Source organism: Motacilla alba, chromosome 2, assembly GCF_015832195.1.
Source record: "Motacilla alba alba isolate MOTALB_02 chromosome 2, Motacilla_alba_V1.0_pri, whole genome shotgun sequence".
NCBI classification, from domain to species: Eukaryota; Metazoa; Chordata; class Aves; order Passeriformes; family Motacillidae; genus Motacilla; species Motacilla alba.
Genome location: NC_052017.1, coordinates 149042598 through 149059331, shown reverse-complemented (window position 1 = coordinate 149059331; position 16734 = coordinate 149042598). Strand labels below are relative to the sequence as shown.

Genomic DNA, 16734 nt, shown 5'->3' with positions numbered 1-16734 from the left:
CAGGAAAAAAAAGACTCCTCACTGTTTTAATTTTTTTGGTAGTAGATGAGTGTTAATGGATGAGCCAGTGACTCATTCTCCCTCTTGTTTGCCTTTCGAGCAGGAACCTGCTCACCAGCTGTGCAGCACATATGTTGGGAGGCAGAGACAACACGATACTTTCTAGACAGTCTTGATGTGTCTGTGAGCTCTTTCCAGCACGGGCCATTTCCACAAATGCTGGGGGTTTCAGCTGCTCAGAGAGGGAGCTACGAGCAGGGGGTCTCTGCCTTGCCTCAGGATCCAGGGACAAAGCAGAGCTCAGCTCTCAGACAGCACTGGCAGCCAAAACGTGGTGCCAGCAGAGATGTGCAGAGACAGAGGATGATGAGAATACACAGACAGCTAGGAAAGGGCAGGAACAGCTTTAGGAATGTGTTGTGATGCTATAAAAACACCAGTGAATGCCCTCCTTCCTGACAGCCTTAAAGGAACGTTTATCCACTTGCTCTGTGTGTATGGAGAGGCCACCTGAAGGTGGTGGCAGCCCAGGCAGGTGGCTTTGGGAAGGATGGGTGAAGTCAGGCTGAAGTCATTCAGTGAAATGGGTTTGAAAAGCAGAGCATGTTGGGTTACAGAGAGGGGAGACATATGCCTCTCCTCACTGATGCTGTTTTGTTTCACTCACATCGCCGTGGGAGTGTCTATTTGCATGGTAGATAAAGTTGCCAAATCAAGAGGAAAAAAAGAAGGAGAAGGACTGGAAATAGGAACAGAGCAAGCTGCTCCTTCCTTCAATCAGACAGGGTGAAAGTACATGGCAGAACGTAGCCCTCATGATCAACTGAAGTTTGACCTAGAAGTTGATGATCTCCATGAGCAAAATGTGAGTGTCAGCCCCACCATCTAAGCCTGGTAGGAAGGGCATTCCTCTTAAATTTGGTCTTCACTGTGGGGAGAAAATGTGCTGTGCTTCTTAAAAGCACATCAGTTATCAGAGAGATAAACCTCAGGCTCCTGGCTTATTTTCTTTTTCTTCATCTACCACAGACAGGTCATTTAATTCTCCCACCCTGAGTACAGTAAGATCGACTCTGAACTCAAGCAGCCCTGGGTGATGAGGTCAGGATTGCTTAGAATGAATTTGGTGAAGTAATAAAGTCTTGAAGGCAAGCTAAAGAAGAGGAAAACAGTAGGAGGTATGAACTAGGTATTCTGTGACTAAGTCTCTGCCAGTTCCAGGAAACTGAAAAGATTTTCTCAGTCCTCATGACTGCAGAGACCTGAATGAGTAAATTTAAAAATGCTGGAAAGCAAGCTAGCAAAATACTTTCTGTTAATACATTTTCCCTAAAATGAGTAATTTCTTGCAGATTCTGTAGTAGGAAACTGGTGGAAGGGGTGGTTTTCTTACTCAATTTCACATTCCTTTTTTTCAAAAGTAAACACCTTGATTAAGAGTGAAGACAGAAACACATGAAGGATTCTAGTTAATTTAAATAAAAATGCACTTCAGCCCTTTCCATTATGCTGATTTCCCCATCCTGGTTTTTCTCATGCTACATTGGTGCAGAGTAATTAAATTTGCATAAGTTGAAGAAAATGCCGAATCCATTTTTGTATTTGCCCATGTCAGTGATGCATGCAGGAAGGGTTCAATACATTTCATTTGAAAGTTGTCCTTGTTGTGGTAGTTTTAAATTTGGCCTTTTTTGAGTGAAAAGGAAGAGCAGGGGATGGTTAATTTGTGATTGCTTGTGATGCATTTCTTTCCCAGTTGTTGTGGGAAGCTCCTCTCCTAAGACAACAGAGCTCAGATTACCCATCACTGCTGTGATCTTCCGTGTGAAAGATAATGCAAAATTGTAATATCACTATTTCTCTCCTCTAAAAGATTTAGAAGTCCCAGGCTGCTTGTTCTGTGCCTGCCTGAGGCCTTTCTACCTGTAATTGCTTTGGGCTTTTGCTTGGCATGGCACAGCTCTAAATTTCATTGAGCCTGCAAGGTTAGTTGTTTTGGAGGGCTGGTTTGAGCGACATCATCTAATCCGATTTATCTGCCAGCCTTAACCTGGCTGTATTTTGGGGATAGTCGGGCAAAACTGGCTGCTCTGTGTCATTTTTGTCCCAGGCAGCTTTGCAGTGCCAACCTGCCATTAAAAATGTGTCAGGCAGAGTAACTCCAGCAGTGCTCTGCACTGTGGCCCTCCCTGCACGGTGTTTTATTGATCTCTAATGCAGACACTCCAGCCTCATTATTCTACACGCAATAAAATGTGAATCTCTGAGCCTGGATGCTGCTGAGAATAGGAGATCCTCATAAAGGCTGTTTATGTGTCTATATGTACTATAAAGCAAGAGATAAACATCTCTGCATTTGCATTTGGTTTGAAAGCCAGAGCCAAACGTTACCCAAGGAGATGTGAGAGTTTGCAGGAGCTGTGGGAGGTGTAGTGGTTGCTGCTGGAGCTGGCCATATCCCTGCTAGAGGTGCAGGAGGCTTCTGGAGTTTGGGGAAGATGGAGAAACCTTCCTTGGTTTACTCCCTGAGTCATATAAAAGCTCTGAAATGCTCTTTTTCCATGGTTCCAGAAGATTTCTTTCCTTGGAACTGCCTGCAGTCTGTAGCACAAAATTAGCTCAGACAAGTGAGACTGGTTTTACCTGTGCTCCTATAAACTGGAAGATAACAAGGAATTTGTGAATGGTGCTGTGCATATCAAAGGCATCTCCAGGTCCTTACAGCCTCTCCATGCTCCAGATGCTTGAAATGTGCATGTGAATGGAGTAGTGGTCAGAGAAAAAGGAACTTGTGCTCCTTCTTATTCTCCAGAATTAGTTTTTCAGTCCAGGTGGGGGACTGCTGGCTCAAACTGAACTTGCTGTCAACCAGAACCCCCAGATCCCTTTCCAAGGGCTGCTTTCCAGCCTCTTGCTCTCCTTCCCCACTCTGACAGCTCTGCCACATCCATCCCAAGATACTATGTTTGTATCATCTTCCCAAACTTTCACACACAGAAGTTAAACCCTCCTCCCCAGGACACAGGCCTGGTGGAGTTTGAAGTGGAAGGTGGTGATGTAGAAATAGGTTTATGTTGTCTCATTCCATCCTTAATCAAGTTCCCTTCTCAACTGTCGTCATGCCAAGGTTGAAAGTAGAATTTGTGAGTGTCTTCCTCAGCCCTTCATTCTCCTGTCCCTGTGGTGTCACTCACCTGGTGGGCAGTCTGTAAATCCAGCTTCAATAAATCTTGGTTATTTACATCAACTCTTACAGTTATTTTTGACAAGACTGTGAGAAGCCCATCTTATTTCTCACCTTTCTTATGCATCTTGTACTAACCTGAAGGGACTAACTCCCTGGAGGGAGTTGTATAATTTTTGTCCTCTGTTGTATAATTTTTTGTCTATATCTTGAGGTGTTGAGGAGGAATGGAGAGGAAATTTCCCTTCGAAATCACTAAACATTTCTCTTTCACTTAAAGACATTCTCATCAGACTCCAGTCAATATTTCATGCCCTGAATTTGTGGTGAGGGAACAGTTCTTGTAACTGGCAATCAGGAATATCATCATTGAAGTTAGTGATGTAAAAAAGAGCTGCAGGAGGTGCCAGGACACTCTCACTGCTTCAGGAGAGTCCCAGCTCTCTGCAGATGGACTGTGAGGGCTGGCTGGTGTCATGTTAGCTGGAGTTCCCATCAGATTTCTGCTTCTCTGTGGAATAAAGACCATATGGGAGCCAGAAGAGAGGTCATTTCAATGCCTTGCTTGGTGATTTTGTGTGACAAGAGTTGTCAAATTTGTGATATTCTGTCCCTTCTGATGGACAAATGGGGAGTGAGACAGGACCAAGGTTGGGAGGGGGTTGTTTTCAGAGGGGTCTCAGACATGCAACTTCTGAGGCAAAGATTTTACTGCTGATAAAATACAGACACTGACAGAAGCTGTCACCATCCAGATAAAACCTTTTATTTTTTTTTTCCCTATCAGCAGCTGCATATAGCATCTCCCCATTGGCAGAATAAATCTGATAAAAAAATGTAGTTGTAAGCAGCAACGATTTTATCCTGGTGAAAAGATTTTATCCAACAGGAAAAATGTTGTGCCTGGGCATAATTTTTCAGATATGATGAACAACAGCATGGTATGACCCTCAGTCCTAAGGATTTCATGTTAAAAGAACTACTGAGCATATCAGATATACTCAACTTTTTTCTCTGCTATATATTTTTTTTTCATTGGCAGTGCTCAGTTTATAGATACGTCTTGACAAAAAGCTGCCAGAGGCAAATTTCAACAAAAGAACAACTTCAAACACATCCAATTAACAATTTACGAAAGGAAATCTGACAGAAAATTACACAGAGATTCACAGGGCATAAAATTTGGCACTAAATCAAATTTATTGTGGAAGTGCCTGTACAGGGAGTTATGGCCCCTTCTAGTGCAGTGTCAAAGGGAACTTTATCTGTGGAGGCTCAGCGAGTGCCCTCCATCTGATCTTTTCTTGCTATAAATAAAATGTTTTGTCAGACATGGCAATGAACATAACTCAGAAGGGAATGAAGAGCACTGATAAGCCCAGCTATATGCAGCTTTCAATCAGAGGCATTTGAAGTGATTAGATTTCTTCAGAGTTTCAGATTTAAGATTTTTTCGCTTTATCGCAGAAATGAGGGTCTCAGTACCATGGACAGCACAAAAAAAAAAATCACTTTTATTTGTTAGCACAGCGTACAGACCCTGATAGCCGGTCATGGTGACTGCATTTAACATTATTATGGAGCCATTTTTATGTCTGGAAGGAAATACCAGTCCCTCTGCATCCTGTTGTTTTACTGATTTACTCATTCAGCAGCTGTGGTTGGATTTTTTGGGATGATGTTAAGGATGCAAACACATGTAATTGCCTTCAGCAGCTCTGAAATTAACTTAGGTCACTACTTTGTTTAGAAAAAAAAGATTTGTGTCTAGACCTTTACCTATTTAAACACACGGGTAGCTGGTGTTCTTCTAAAAGATGACTGAGCAGCAGCCCTTGCAGTGTGTTTTGTGAGTAATTTGCAGGGTTATTTACAGATACCAGGTCCAGCAAGTGACAATGAAAAATAAAGTTGACACAGGCCAAGATAAAGCATATTTATGGTACAGCTGTGCTATTCCTTGGACTAACCTAATTTGCAGAGCTGGTTGCTGCCTCCCTTGTTATCCCTGTGCTCCCACATCAGAACAGGAAACATTTGAACACTTGTAAATTTGTCATCTTCCCCTGAAATTCAGACCTGCATAGGATGGCTTTGAGGTCCTTGGTGCAGCGTCCTTGCTGCGACCAGAGCACACAAATTTCATCAGAACACTTCTCCTGTGTCTCCATAAAGCAGATTCTTGGGATCTTCCAGCCCACTTGGCCATGTGCAGTTTGCCTCTGCTCATCTGAGCCCACTGGTGAAGATGAGAGGACACCTCTGTCACTAAATGAAGCATTAGAATACCCCAAGGGTTTTTTCCAGAGTCCATTAATACACTCTTTTGGCACTGAAACATTCTACCAGGAAAGTTAGTGTCCAAGGCACGTAATAATTAGTGAATAAAACACCCCCAGAGTATCTTAATCCTATTAAAATATGTCTTCTAAAGTGTAAATTAATCTTTAACCTATTTTTAAATTATGATTTTCTTCCTGTAACACACCCTTTCTCAGTAGATCCCTGGAAAGCAGAAGGTGAAACAATGTGAGACATTAATGTCAAAGCTTTTCATCTTCTGCTCATATTTTGAAAGATACTTGACTGTTTGATGCTGATTTTCCTATTTCCTTCTACTTCTTCCATCACCCCACTTCCTTCACCACGTTGTGTTACTTTCCTTGTCTCAAACAAGGTATTATGATAATAATAATGAATTAATTTCATAAGAAAAAGTCTAAGTGTAATGCAAAAATTCATTTGTTTCTAAATACAGGAATTGCATATTTTCAAAGAGTTAAAGCAGAGTTAGAGAGTTAAAAAAACATTTTGAGACTCAAGTCCTCCCAGTCCTCTCCGGTTCTCCAGTCCTGTGCCCTTCCATCTAAATGTCCTGTGGCCTTCACTTCCTGTTCATGCTGTGGGAATTCAGGGGAATTAATACTTTTGAAGATGTAGCAACAGAAAGACTGCAAAGGCTTTTATTTTTTGGGTATCACTCCCAGTGTTTGGGATTCAGATAAACCCAGATTCAGAGAACTGAACATCCCCCTGAGTACTTGTGTTCTCCTGTAGCTTTCAGAGGCCTTGGGGATGTTTAGGTCAAGGATGTGCTGTGGCCACTGCCATTTCTTCATTCAACTTCAGAGCATCAGAAGCACTTGGTTTGCTTTTTTTATTGTAAGTTTTGGTCAAGAGTCAAAGCTCAGCTCAAGACTAAGTTAGAGGACCATGAACATTGTTTGAAGTAGAATCCTCATGCAGTAGTAAGGTTGGAGCCTTCGACAGCACCTCTTAGTTTAGAACTTGAGCTCAGCCTACAAACCAACCTTGAGTCAGGTCATTCTTTAAGTCCAGTCAGGACTGAACCTGACACAGGCTCAGAACTCAAAGGCTGGGTGTAAAAGACTTTGTTAAACCTTTGCCCCTACTTTTTGTGTAGATCCAACTGGTTCTTGAACAAGGTTTTAAAATCTGGACCTGAATATAAGTGCAGCTCCCAAAATAGAAGAAGATGTTATCTTGGGGCTTATAAGACAAGTTAGGGGCTTTAAAAAAAAAAAAAAAACACAAAAGGGAGAGAAGCCTGTTAAACAGGCAAATAGGCCATGGGAGGATGATTTTAAACTGAAAGAGGAGATATTTAGATTAGATATTGGGAAGAATTTCTTTCATCTGAGGGTGGCAAGGCACTGGAACGGGGTGCCCAGAGAAGCTGTGGCTCCCCCACCCCTGGAAGTTCTCCAGGCCAGGTTGAGATGATCTTTAAGGTCTTTTCAGACCCAACCATTCTGTGATTCAATGACTGTGATCAGATGTGTCAGAAAAAACAGGTAAACTCCACAGAGTGAACTCCATGAACCTGTGATTTGCTCAAGCTGATCACTCTGCACTCACATCACTGCAGAGATTTCCCCTTTGTTAAGCTGTGCTATTTATTTCATAAATGGAGAAGATTGGAGCCTTTGTATTTTGAATGTTGCAAGTTGGATCACAAAGTCTTCAATACAAATGATTAGGATTTCTCTGTGCCTGAGAAAGTGTCTAATTCAGGAAGAATTTCCAGGGAAATTAAACAAGGTAAATGCGTTATCTTTTCAGCTGCACATCAGCGTTGTGCTTTGTCAGTACTGTGGAAAATTGAATTTGGTTACTGGGGCCCTAAAGTGGCTTGGGAGATCTGACTTCAGGTCCTGACATTTCCTTTGAGAATTGAAATGTTTCCTCTCATGTAGTTTACTTTTCTCCTCTTCACCTTTCCGCCACTGTTTATGCCATCTCTTATATCAATATTTCCTTTCCCCACACTAAAGCTGTGTAAAACTGGAAAACATTTACTCTTCCTTTGCTTTCTTTCTATTCTCCCATCTCAGCAGAGCCCTAAGGCCCCCTTCTCTGACCTGCCTGATGATGAGAAGATCTTTAACGGAGGCGATGGCGTGTGGCAGAACCAGGGCCAGGACCAAGCCTTGCTCTCGGAAATCACGGAGGAGGATTTGGAAGCCATCCGCCAGCGGGAAGAGGCCATCCAGCAGATTGAGGTCAGTAACCTGCTCCCACCACCAGGTTTTGTGAGCTGGAAGTGCAGAATCCTTGCGTTGTGCCTTGCTCAATGTGAAGGAAATCCTGATTTACATCGCTGCCAGTGCGGCATCGCTAAAAGCAGGGGAGATTATCAAGAATTTCTAAACATGGGAATCGGTGATAGAAGGAAAATTTGGAAATCTGTGTGATTTGAAATGAAAATGACAAGAGTTAATTAATGCTCATGGTTGGGTTCTTCCCAGTGAGTCTTCCAAGGCAGAGTCTGTGGCGAGGTGCTTTAATTGAGCTGAGTTCTGCAGCAGAACAACTTGAACAACCTCAACAACTGGAATTTGTCACAGGCAAAAACCACTCAGCTTTACCATTAGAGAGAATAATAGGTAGACAAAGGGAAATAACTTGTTAACCTTTTCAAATTATTCCGGATTTTGCTGTGTCAAAGTATTTGGACATTCTTGACGTAGTTAAAAGAGGACATACTATTTTTGTTCTCCCTTTTTCTTTTTCTATTTTTTTTTTGAAAGCCCAGTAAAAATATGCAATAAAAAGAACAAAAAGAGGCCTGAATAAGTTAAACATCCCACATTTTTCTTTTTATACTTCCCTTTTTACGCTTTTGGGAAACTCTTGTTAGTTAAATTTAAGCGATAAATGGGTAAAACAAGAACATGTTAAACCTTCCTAATTTGTATGCTTTTACAGACCTAAACTCAATATGAACCAAAAAAAGAAGGCTTCAGAATAATCAGAACATTTAATTAAGGGCTATACTTTGTCTTTTAATTAGATTGGGCTAATTTTATCAGGATAGATTTTGGGTTGCAGTACAGCAGGAATTGTGATTGAGTTAACAGTGCAAAGAGGGGACAAAAGTTCCTGCTGGGGGCTGGTGCTTCGAGGTTGGGACCTCTGCAAACAGAGCTGGCCCCATATGACTCAGCTCTCCAAGTCAGAAATTTTGACAGTTTTACAGGAGCAAGTCGAGGTCAGTGTTTGTCTAATTTCTGTTGTGGTTCACTGAGCAGAGATGAATGAGCTTTGTGGACTTGTGTCCATTACTAGGGGTGAAACTGTCAAAGAATATTCGCACACTGAGTATCTTTGGCTGTGAATTGTCATTTTGCACTTTGAGGGATCTCAGTGCATCCAGCAGGACAAACTGTAGGGAACTTTATTGCAAAGAAAATGCATGTTTTGGGGTGTTTCTGCACTTTGATGTTTAGGAAGGATGGTAGCAAATGTATTTCTGAAATTACCTTGTGAGCAGCACCACCGGCTCACTGGAGGTATGTGGGAACAGTCTGAGTAGAATCTTGTGCTGTGTTGTCTGGGATGACCCTGCTTGAGCAGGGATGTTGGACCAGATGACCCCATTGTGGTACCTCAGTCATTCTGTGGTTCTATGATTTTGTGATCCCTTTTGTTTGAAACATAGTCTGAGCCTTTTTTAGTTTGTCTTTACATTGCCCCTGTCCTCCCCAGGAAAAAACCCCCACATTTAGTGGTTGCCCATTGGGCAGTGGGGGATGACAACCCCGAAGACTGCCTCAAGCCCACCAGCTTTGTAAAGTCAAGACGTGCAGTTGTGTCTCCTTGAAGAGATCTTTATTTATTTTGCTGGTTAAACCCCATTTCTGTGCCACAATCTGATGTCTCTGCACCAAATTGCACAGGACTATGTGGCCATGGTGGGCTACTTGAAGGGGGTGAAGTGAACCCAATCACAATTCTAAATAACATTTGAAAAAAAAAAATCTACATTCATATATTGTGCAGGGTTTGTATCTATTGATTTGATCCTGGATACCATTCTGCCTAATACAAATTTACCTCTGAATAGCTTAGTTTATGCAAATAATGATTCAGTCAGCTTAAGCAGTTAATGATGTTTAGGCTTTTGCTTCCTGAGAATTGCCCATTTTTTCCCCATCTCCTCTATCCATTTTGCTTTGCTCTCAAAGATCCCTGTTCGTTCTCTAATGGGGGCTGCATTCCACAAACATTATTTCAAATGTAGTTTAAACATTTCTCCTCAGGGAGAAAATATTTAGGACCGATGGTATTTTGTTTAACATCTCTTTTGAAAGAAATATAATGAAAATGAGTTTTTTTGGACAGCATTGTTCCTCTCCCCAGCTGTATTTGAATAAGCAGATGGTGCTTTTAAATAATTTTCACTGTGTTTTGTTTTTCTGTTTGTTGACCCACATGAGCAAATTTCTTGTGAAAGGACTCATCTTGCACATTAAAACTTCCCTGTTTCCAGTAGAAATTGTGGATACACAGAGGATTCCTCGAGCTCACAGTCACCACAACAACATTTTTCCAGTATATTTTCACAACCAGTGAGTAGCCAAGACTGTCAAACATAACTAATAAACCAATTTTATTGCCAATTTGATGTATAACATTTGTTGTCCTTTGTTCTTTGGGGACCAGAATGAAGAACAGAGCTGTGCAGAAATTGTTTTGTGCAAGTAGATTGGTCTCACTGGGATTTCCATATTGCTGCATAACCAGCACCAGAAACATGCAGATTTTGAGCAGCACAGGAGACACTGAAAGAACATCACATCTTCTGATTACACACAACTTTAGAGAAGCACATGGTGCTGGTACCAGTCATGGGACTTTTTCTTAAGAGACACTGAATTTGCCCTTTTTGCAAGAAAAACCTTCTTCATCACCGAAGAAAAAAGGAAATAACTTCTCGTCTTGTGTGCTGAAAGACAGATATAAAATTGTGCCTATAATAGACATTTTCTTAATCCTCCAATGACTTCTTCTCACTTGTGTGTTTTCCAAGTCTCCAAAATCTCGTCAGAGGTTTGGGTTAATGGGACATTGTTCTCTGTCAGGAACATCCCTCGAGGCACTTTGCAGTTCACAGTTTCCACCCAGACAGATAAGAGCCAAGTCAAAAGTTCACCTGGCTGTTCATTTTATTTAAATGTGCTCCTTTTGCTATTGCTTGCAGATTAAAACCAGAGACGTTTGCAAGGGAGATGTCTCGCCAAAACCTTACATTTTGGATAAAAATCTTTATTGCTTGGAAATGTCAAAATCTGGTAGGACACAGCAGCCTTGACACAAGTGTTATTTCTTAAAATATTGCTTTGAACTGTTATATAAAACCTATTTTAGCTTGAACTGTATTGGCAGTGAATAATAGATGCCATAACAGCTTTATATATAGCACTGTAAAATGTGCCATCAGAAATACATGAGCTGAACTGTAATGTGCATTGTCAGTGCTGGCACAAGCTCTGTCATAGCAAATATATATACATATATATATGTATATATAATATATGTAATTTACCATCCCATACCTTTCATTTGCACCTCTGGTCATCTGAAAAATGGGAGGAGATAAAAGTTTGAGGAGAAATGGATAAGCATTGAATGGGGAACTTCACAGAATTTCGGCTGGTGACTGGAAAGACCTACCAAAAAAAAAAATTTTCTCCCATGGAGACAGCTTCCCCAGGGGTGATGAGAAAGAAAAATGAGGAAAACCTCCCCCAAGGTGGTCCACCAACCCTTTTCCTCTCTCACAGCATTTCCCATCCCCGTGCTCTGCTTCCAGAGTGGGCATTCTCCTGCCTTGGAGACTGGGAGGTGTCCCTTCCCATGGCACAGGGGGTGGAACAAAATCATCTTTAAGGTGCCTTCCAACCCAAACCATTCTGTGATTCTGTGATATCCTGAGGTAAGCAAAACACATCCCAGGAACTGCATTTCATTTGATGCATCCCTTGGCAATAAAGAAGGAGAGATGGATAGGTTGTGGCAACAGGTGTGAGGAAAATGCTTTTATTTTTAGGAGAGGTTGTTCCCTCTGGGTCGTTGTTGAGAAATGTTGATGTTTATTCCCTATCTGTTTTGAAGAGAAGTGATAGATGCCAGCCTCCACGCCTGTCACTCAAGCCTTTGTAGGCAGACAGAAAATGAAGCACAATAAAAATAAAACAAAAGAAAGCCCCACAGAGTCTGGCAGAGCGTGTTTGTTAGTTCAAACATGTTCCTCGTTCCCCCATTACCACGTATCATTTCTTGCTGAGGGCTGTTTTTGGTAAAATCTCTCACCGATGGTTGCAGTTTAGGGAGTTTAGTGCAAGCTATTTTATACCTTTCATCAGCTTCAATAGTCCAGGGCTTTGACTTGTGAGGGCTCTGCCTGTCTCTTCACAGAGGCTTTTTTGACTCAGAGTAATGTATAAATAACACAAGATCATGACAAGCACCATCCGTGAACGATCTGGTGCCGTGTGAGTGTCAAGCTCTCCTCGTGACAGAATTGGGGACCCTAATTATCCTGAGCTGCAGAGCTGCCTGCCAGGTTGACATGGCCATCCCTGGGACTGGTATTGAGTTGTTCCCTAAAGAACCAGCTCCAGTGTGCTGCCCAGTCTAATTTAAAATGACCTGAGCTGCAGGACTGCTACCATTTATTTCGGGAGACTATTTCACGGTCCAACAGGCTTCGGTGTTGATGAAATGCTTCCCTCTGTTCTTGCTAAAGATCCCTTTCTCATTCTCGGCTTTTTACACCTAGTGAAACTCTGCTGGACCCTGCAAATAATTCTTCTTTCCCTTTGGCTTTTAAACTCTTCAAATGCTAGCAGTTATCCTCCTCTTCACAAGTTGGTCTCCCTGGCTTTTCAGTCACTTCAGCGCTCTCTTCTCAATTATTTCCCATTTGTTAGCTCTTTGCTCCTGCAGCAGCAGACTGGATATAGGATTTTGGTGTTGTACCAGAGCTGAACAGAAGAAATGTGCAAAAAGCCCCGTGGATCCAGTTCAGAGATTACAAATCCTGATGGAAAATTTCTAGATAATTTCTGCACTAGTAAATTAAACTGAGCAAAGACTCTAGAACATCCTCATTACACTTTTTAATTGCTAAGCATATCCTGAAAGATTTTTTGACCCAGATTAGCCAGTGTTTACCCAGTTATTGACACAGTTTGAGAGGTAATGTTTTCTAGAGGCAGTTTTGGTGCAGCCACACTGTTCAGAGGGTAAGGGGATTTAATGATGTGCAGGCAATGAGTGCAGTTTCAGTGCCTGAGAACAGTCATTTCCCATGTCCTTGCACAGCTGCAGACCTATTGATTTATGAGTTGATCACAAAAATTTCCTCTAGTCCTCACTGACATTTAGGGAAGAGGAAGAGCAAGGTGAATTAAGGGTGAATTTTGTGGGAAACTGTGCAAGCCTGAGGGCGAAATGAGGTGTAGTGAAAATAGCAGCTGGCCTCTTTGAAAATGTGGAGAAGCCTTAGCAAGTCTGGAGAACAAAGAGCAGTCTATCCCAGTGGAATCCTGCAGTGGCCATTTCCATTGAATATTGATTAGACTGTGCCTCCCTCTCTGTGCCCCTGTGGCCTCCAACACTCCTGCATTGCTATAAGGGACTTCTCTTCATGTCAAAACCACTCAATCTGCACATCTTTAGCACGTTGCTTTCGAACTGCCACTGTCATGTCAGGCACATCTGAAAAGTTTCATTCTTTTTAGATTCAGGGGTTCTAGGAGGCTCACAGAACATCCTGAGCTGGAAGGGACCCACAAGGATCATATAATCCAGCTCCTGGCCCTGCACAGGACACCCCAAGAATGTCCCTGAGAGCTTTTCCCAAAAAAAAGAAGTTCATTTTTTTAAACTCTGTCAGGCTGGTGCTATGACCACTGTTCTGGCGAGCTGTTCCAGTGCCCAGCCACCCTCTGGGGGAAGAACCTTTCTCCTAATATCCAACCTAAACCTCCCCTGACACAGCTCCAGACTGCTCCCTCAGGTTCTATCACTAAAACAGCAAGCACATCACATGCTGTATTTCTTCTCTTTCCATTTTTGCACTCTTTATTAAGTGCTACTGTTATAAATATATCAATACACATCCATCCATTCTGTAATCCCAGTACATCCAAGAGAGGCAAGAGATGAAATACCACTGAGTAATACATTGTGAAGATTCTCTCATCATCTCCTTTCTGCTCACACATCACTTTTGCTATGACTGCATGCAAAAGTCCAAACTTTTTCTTCTTGCTTAGCTAAAACTGTATTTCTTCTTCTCCTCATGGAAATGATTAGAGCTTGTATATTTTTGCAATCAGTGTTTCATCAGGGATATGTGTACAGCCTTGGATATCCCTTTGCAAGACAGCCAGGTTTCAGGAATATATCGCAAATCTTTTTTAGCCCTAGGCAATTTCTCATGTCTCAGGTGTAACCTTATACTAAACTATGTGTAGTGGAGTGTTTTTAACTAAATTGGGGAGGTTTCCACTGTGTGCTAGAGATAATTTTCCTTTTCTCACTTACATTCCCAGTGCCTTATCCAAAGCCTGTTAGTGTCAGAGAGTCTTGCCCCAAACCCTTTCCTTCATGCCCTATTCCGTCAGCGAGCTTGCATGAAGAAGGCAGTAATGAAAGCCTGGATTCAGCAAATCCATTATGTGTGTCTTAAAAGCTTTGCTGAATAGGGATGGACTTTAGAACCTACTAAAAGTGAAGTATTTCCTCTGCAGAAGGAGAAAATAGTGCTGAGGCACACATAATTTGCTAACAATCTGAATTTTAGGAATCTGCATATTTATATCCACATCTGCATATTTATATCCACAGAAACTGAGCTAAGGTCTCGTGTATGACCTGCCAATGTGCATTGATAAGGCAGAGAGCTGGAAAGAGAGAGATCTTCAGTGCTGGTGGTGAAGTACTGTCTTTCTTCTGCAAATCCTCCGTGTTAATATTTCTTTGGTGGAAAGAATGTGTTACTTTCCTCCTCCATTTACTGCACTTTTGCCTAAGTTTTTTGCCACCAGATGATGACTGTCTCAACAAAGGCAACATCTTGCCCCTATTTCTGTTAGCACAGAGAGTACAAACATCAAATGCCTCATACACACAGCAATTTTTGTGGCTGTGATTTGCTGCCTCAAAGGGGGATTACCCTCTCACCTATCAGGTTAGAGTGGTTCACTCTCTAGTTCTCTGATGCTAATTAATAACAATAGACATCAATAGCCCATCAACCAGCTGAGATCCTCTAGCAGTGCTCTAAAGAGCTGTCCCAGCAGGTTTGGCTTCTTACCTTCCTGACTTGAGTGCTGTGCTTTCTTTTTTAATTATTATGGGTAGGAAAATCAGGATTTTCCCTAGTCAGGATGGAGGGAACAACAGCAGGTGAGTCTTAAGGCATGGAAATATAAAAGTTCCTGTTGGCAAAGCCCTGAAGCATCTCAAGAACCCACTGGAGAGTGAGTCAGCCCTCCCTCATTAGAGCTCATCAGAGAGGGAAGTGAACCAAGGATATTGAAAAGACCCCACAGAGGTAACAAGGGAAGAGATGACTGAGAAGGACAATGAAATCCACATTTCACAGCAAGACCTGTTCCCATTCCCTCCTATTTACCAAAAGGTTCCTGGTCCCTTATAAATTCTCCTTGACAGGTATATTCTCCCACATTCTCACAGAAATTAGACTGAAAATCACATTCTTAACATTGTTAACAATGAATGTCAAATTTTAGAGGCTGATGACAAAGACAGTATTAGTTTATGCCCTCTGCACTGTGCAGGCTCATTTAATTCAGGTGTTCTTTAATACTTTTAATTGTTCCTTTATGAAAGAGGATGTTACAGAACTGTCTATCCCCACCACCCTGTTCACCATTTATCTACCCAGAGCGTCTCCTCTGGTTGTCATTTCCTTCTCTGCACTGAAGTCACCTCTTCCCGTCTGTATTGAGGCTCTCAGATGACTCACTGGAGGCAGAAGGACCATTAGACTCACCTAGGAGCCATGGAGAATTGCAAATTTTAGTGTTATAATATATTTCCTTCAGCGCAAATTTTTAGCTAGACCCCTGAGCAACCTGGTCTGACCTCGGAGTTGGTCCTGCTGGGAGTGAGAGGCTGGACTTGAGCTCTCCTGTGGCCTTTTCAAACCTGAATTATCCTGTGATCTCATGATCCCATTATCTCTCCACCTCCTTTGACTGCACCATTGAGGGCTACCAAAAGTTCATGTGTTGATCTTGCTGCAATCTAAAGACAAAACATCTCTATTTCCCTGCCTGTGTGAGCTCCTGAGTCAGCCTTATTCTCCCTCCTCTTCCATCCGTTGTCACCACAGGCAGGAGTTCATGCGGTGCTCCTCTGTTCATACCACATTTGCCATTTATTTGGGGAAATAGTTAGAATATTTTACCCATCAGAAAGGTGAGTGTCCCTGGAAGAGAAGTCCTGTGACCCTGTGCCCAGTGGGTTTGCCCACAGAAGCTGTGGCTGCTCCCTCCCTGGAAGTGTCCAAGGTCAAGTTGGACAGGGCTTGGAGCAACCTGGGATAGTGGAAGATGTCCCTGCCCATGACAAGGTGTTGGAACAAGATGGTCTTTAAGGTCCCTTCCAGCCCAAACCATTCTGTGATTCTGTGATTTTGATGCAGAGATACAACCAGAGTCATGTTTCAGAAGAATTCATTATTCTCTTGTTCAGTAATAACTGGAATGCAGATGTGGTTCGCTCATATTGGCATCAAAATCTGCATGTTTGAAGATGTGGACTCTTATAAAGAAAAAAATTGAAAAAAATTGAAATATCTTCTAATTTAAGGCTAAGGGATAGCTGTTGAAGGATGTGTGGTATAAGGATTTTTGATCCAAGATCAACACATGTCCAAACGGGTTTTTTTGTAAGTTTACTCTTAACATCTTCTACTAAGCTGTCAGGACTAAGAGAATTCTTCTGGATCACTCAAAGTGTTCCTGTGAATGTCTAAGACTTCCTTCTTTCCAGGTTTTAAACTGTTCCATGGCTTTAAACTGAAAGTGAACAGGTTTAGATCAGATATTAGGAAAAATCCCTTCCCTGTGAGGGTGGTGAGGCCATGGCACAGGTTGCCCAGAGAAGCTGTGGTTGCTCCATCCCTGGAAGTGTCCAAGGCCAGGATGGACGGGGCTTGGAGCACCCTGGGATAGTGGGAGGTGTCCCTGTCCGTGGCAGGGGGCTGA

The 16734-nt window shown here is 42.2% G+C and overlaps 1 protein-coding gene across 10 annotated transcripts in view; it reads left to right on the top strand.

Moving 5' to 3' along the window:
• The window catches only part of TSNARE1 (t-SNARE domain containing 1), a 448564-nt gene that overhangs the window by 228998 nt on the left and 202832 nt on the right, over positions 1 to 16734 (top strand). For 9 of the 10 annotated variants that reach the window (XM_038160997.1, XM_038160980.1, XM_038160989.1 and 6 more), the window contains one exon: positions 7540 to 7707. In XM_038160997.1, coding sequence (XP_038016925.1) covers positions 7540 to 7707 — 168 coding nt within the window. The remainder of the gene's footprint in view (positions 1 to 7539; positions 7708 to 16734) is intronic. The other variant, XM_038161056.1, reaches the window with a different exon arrangement.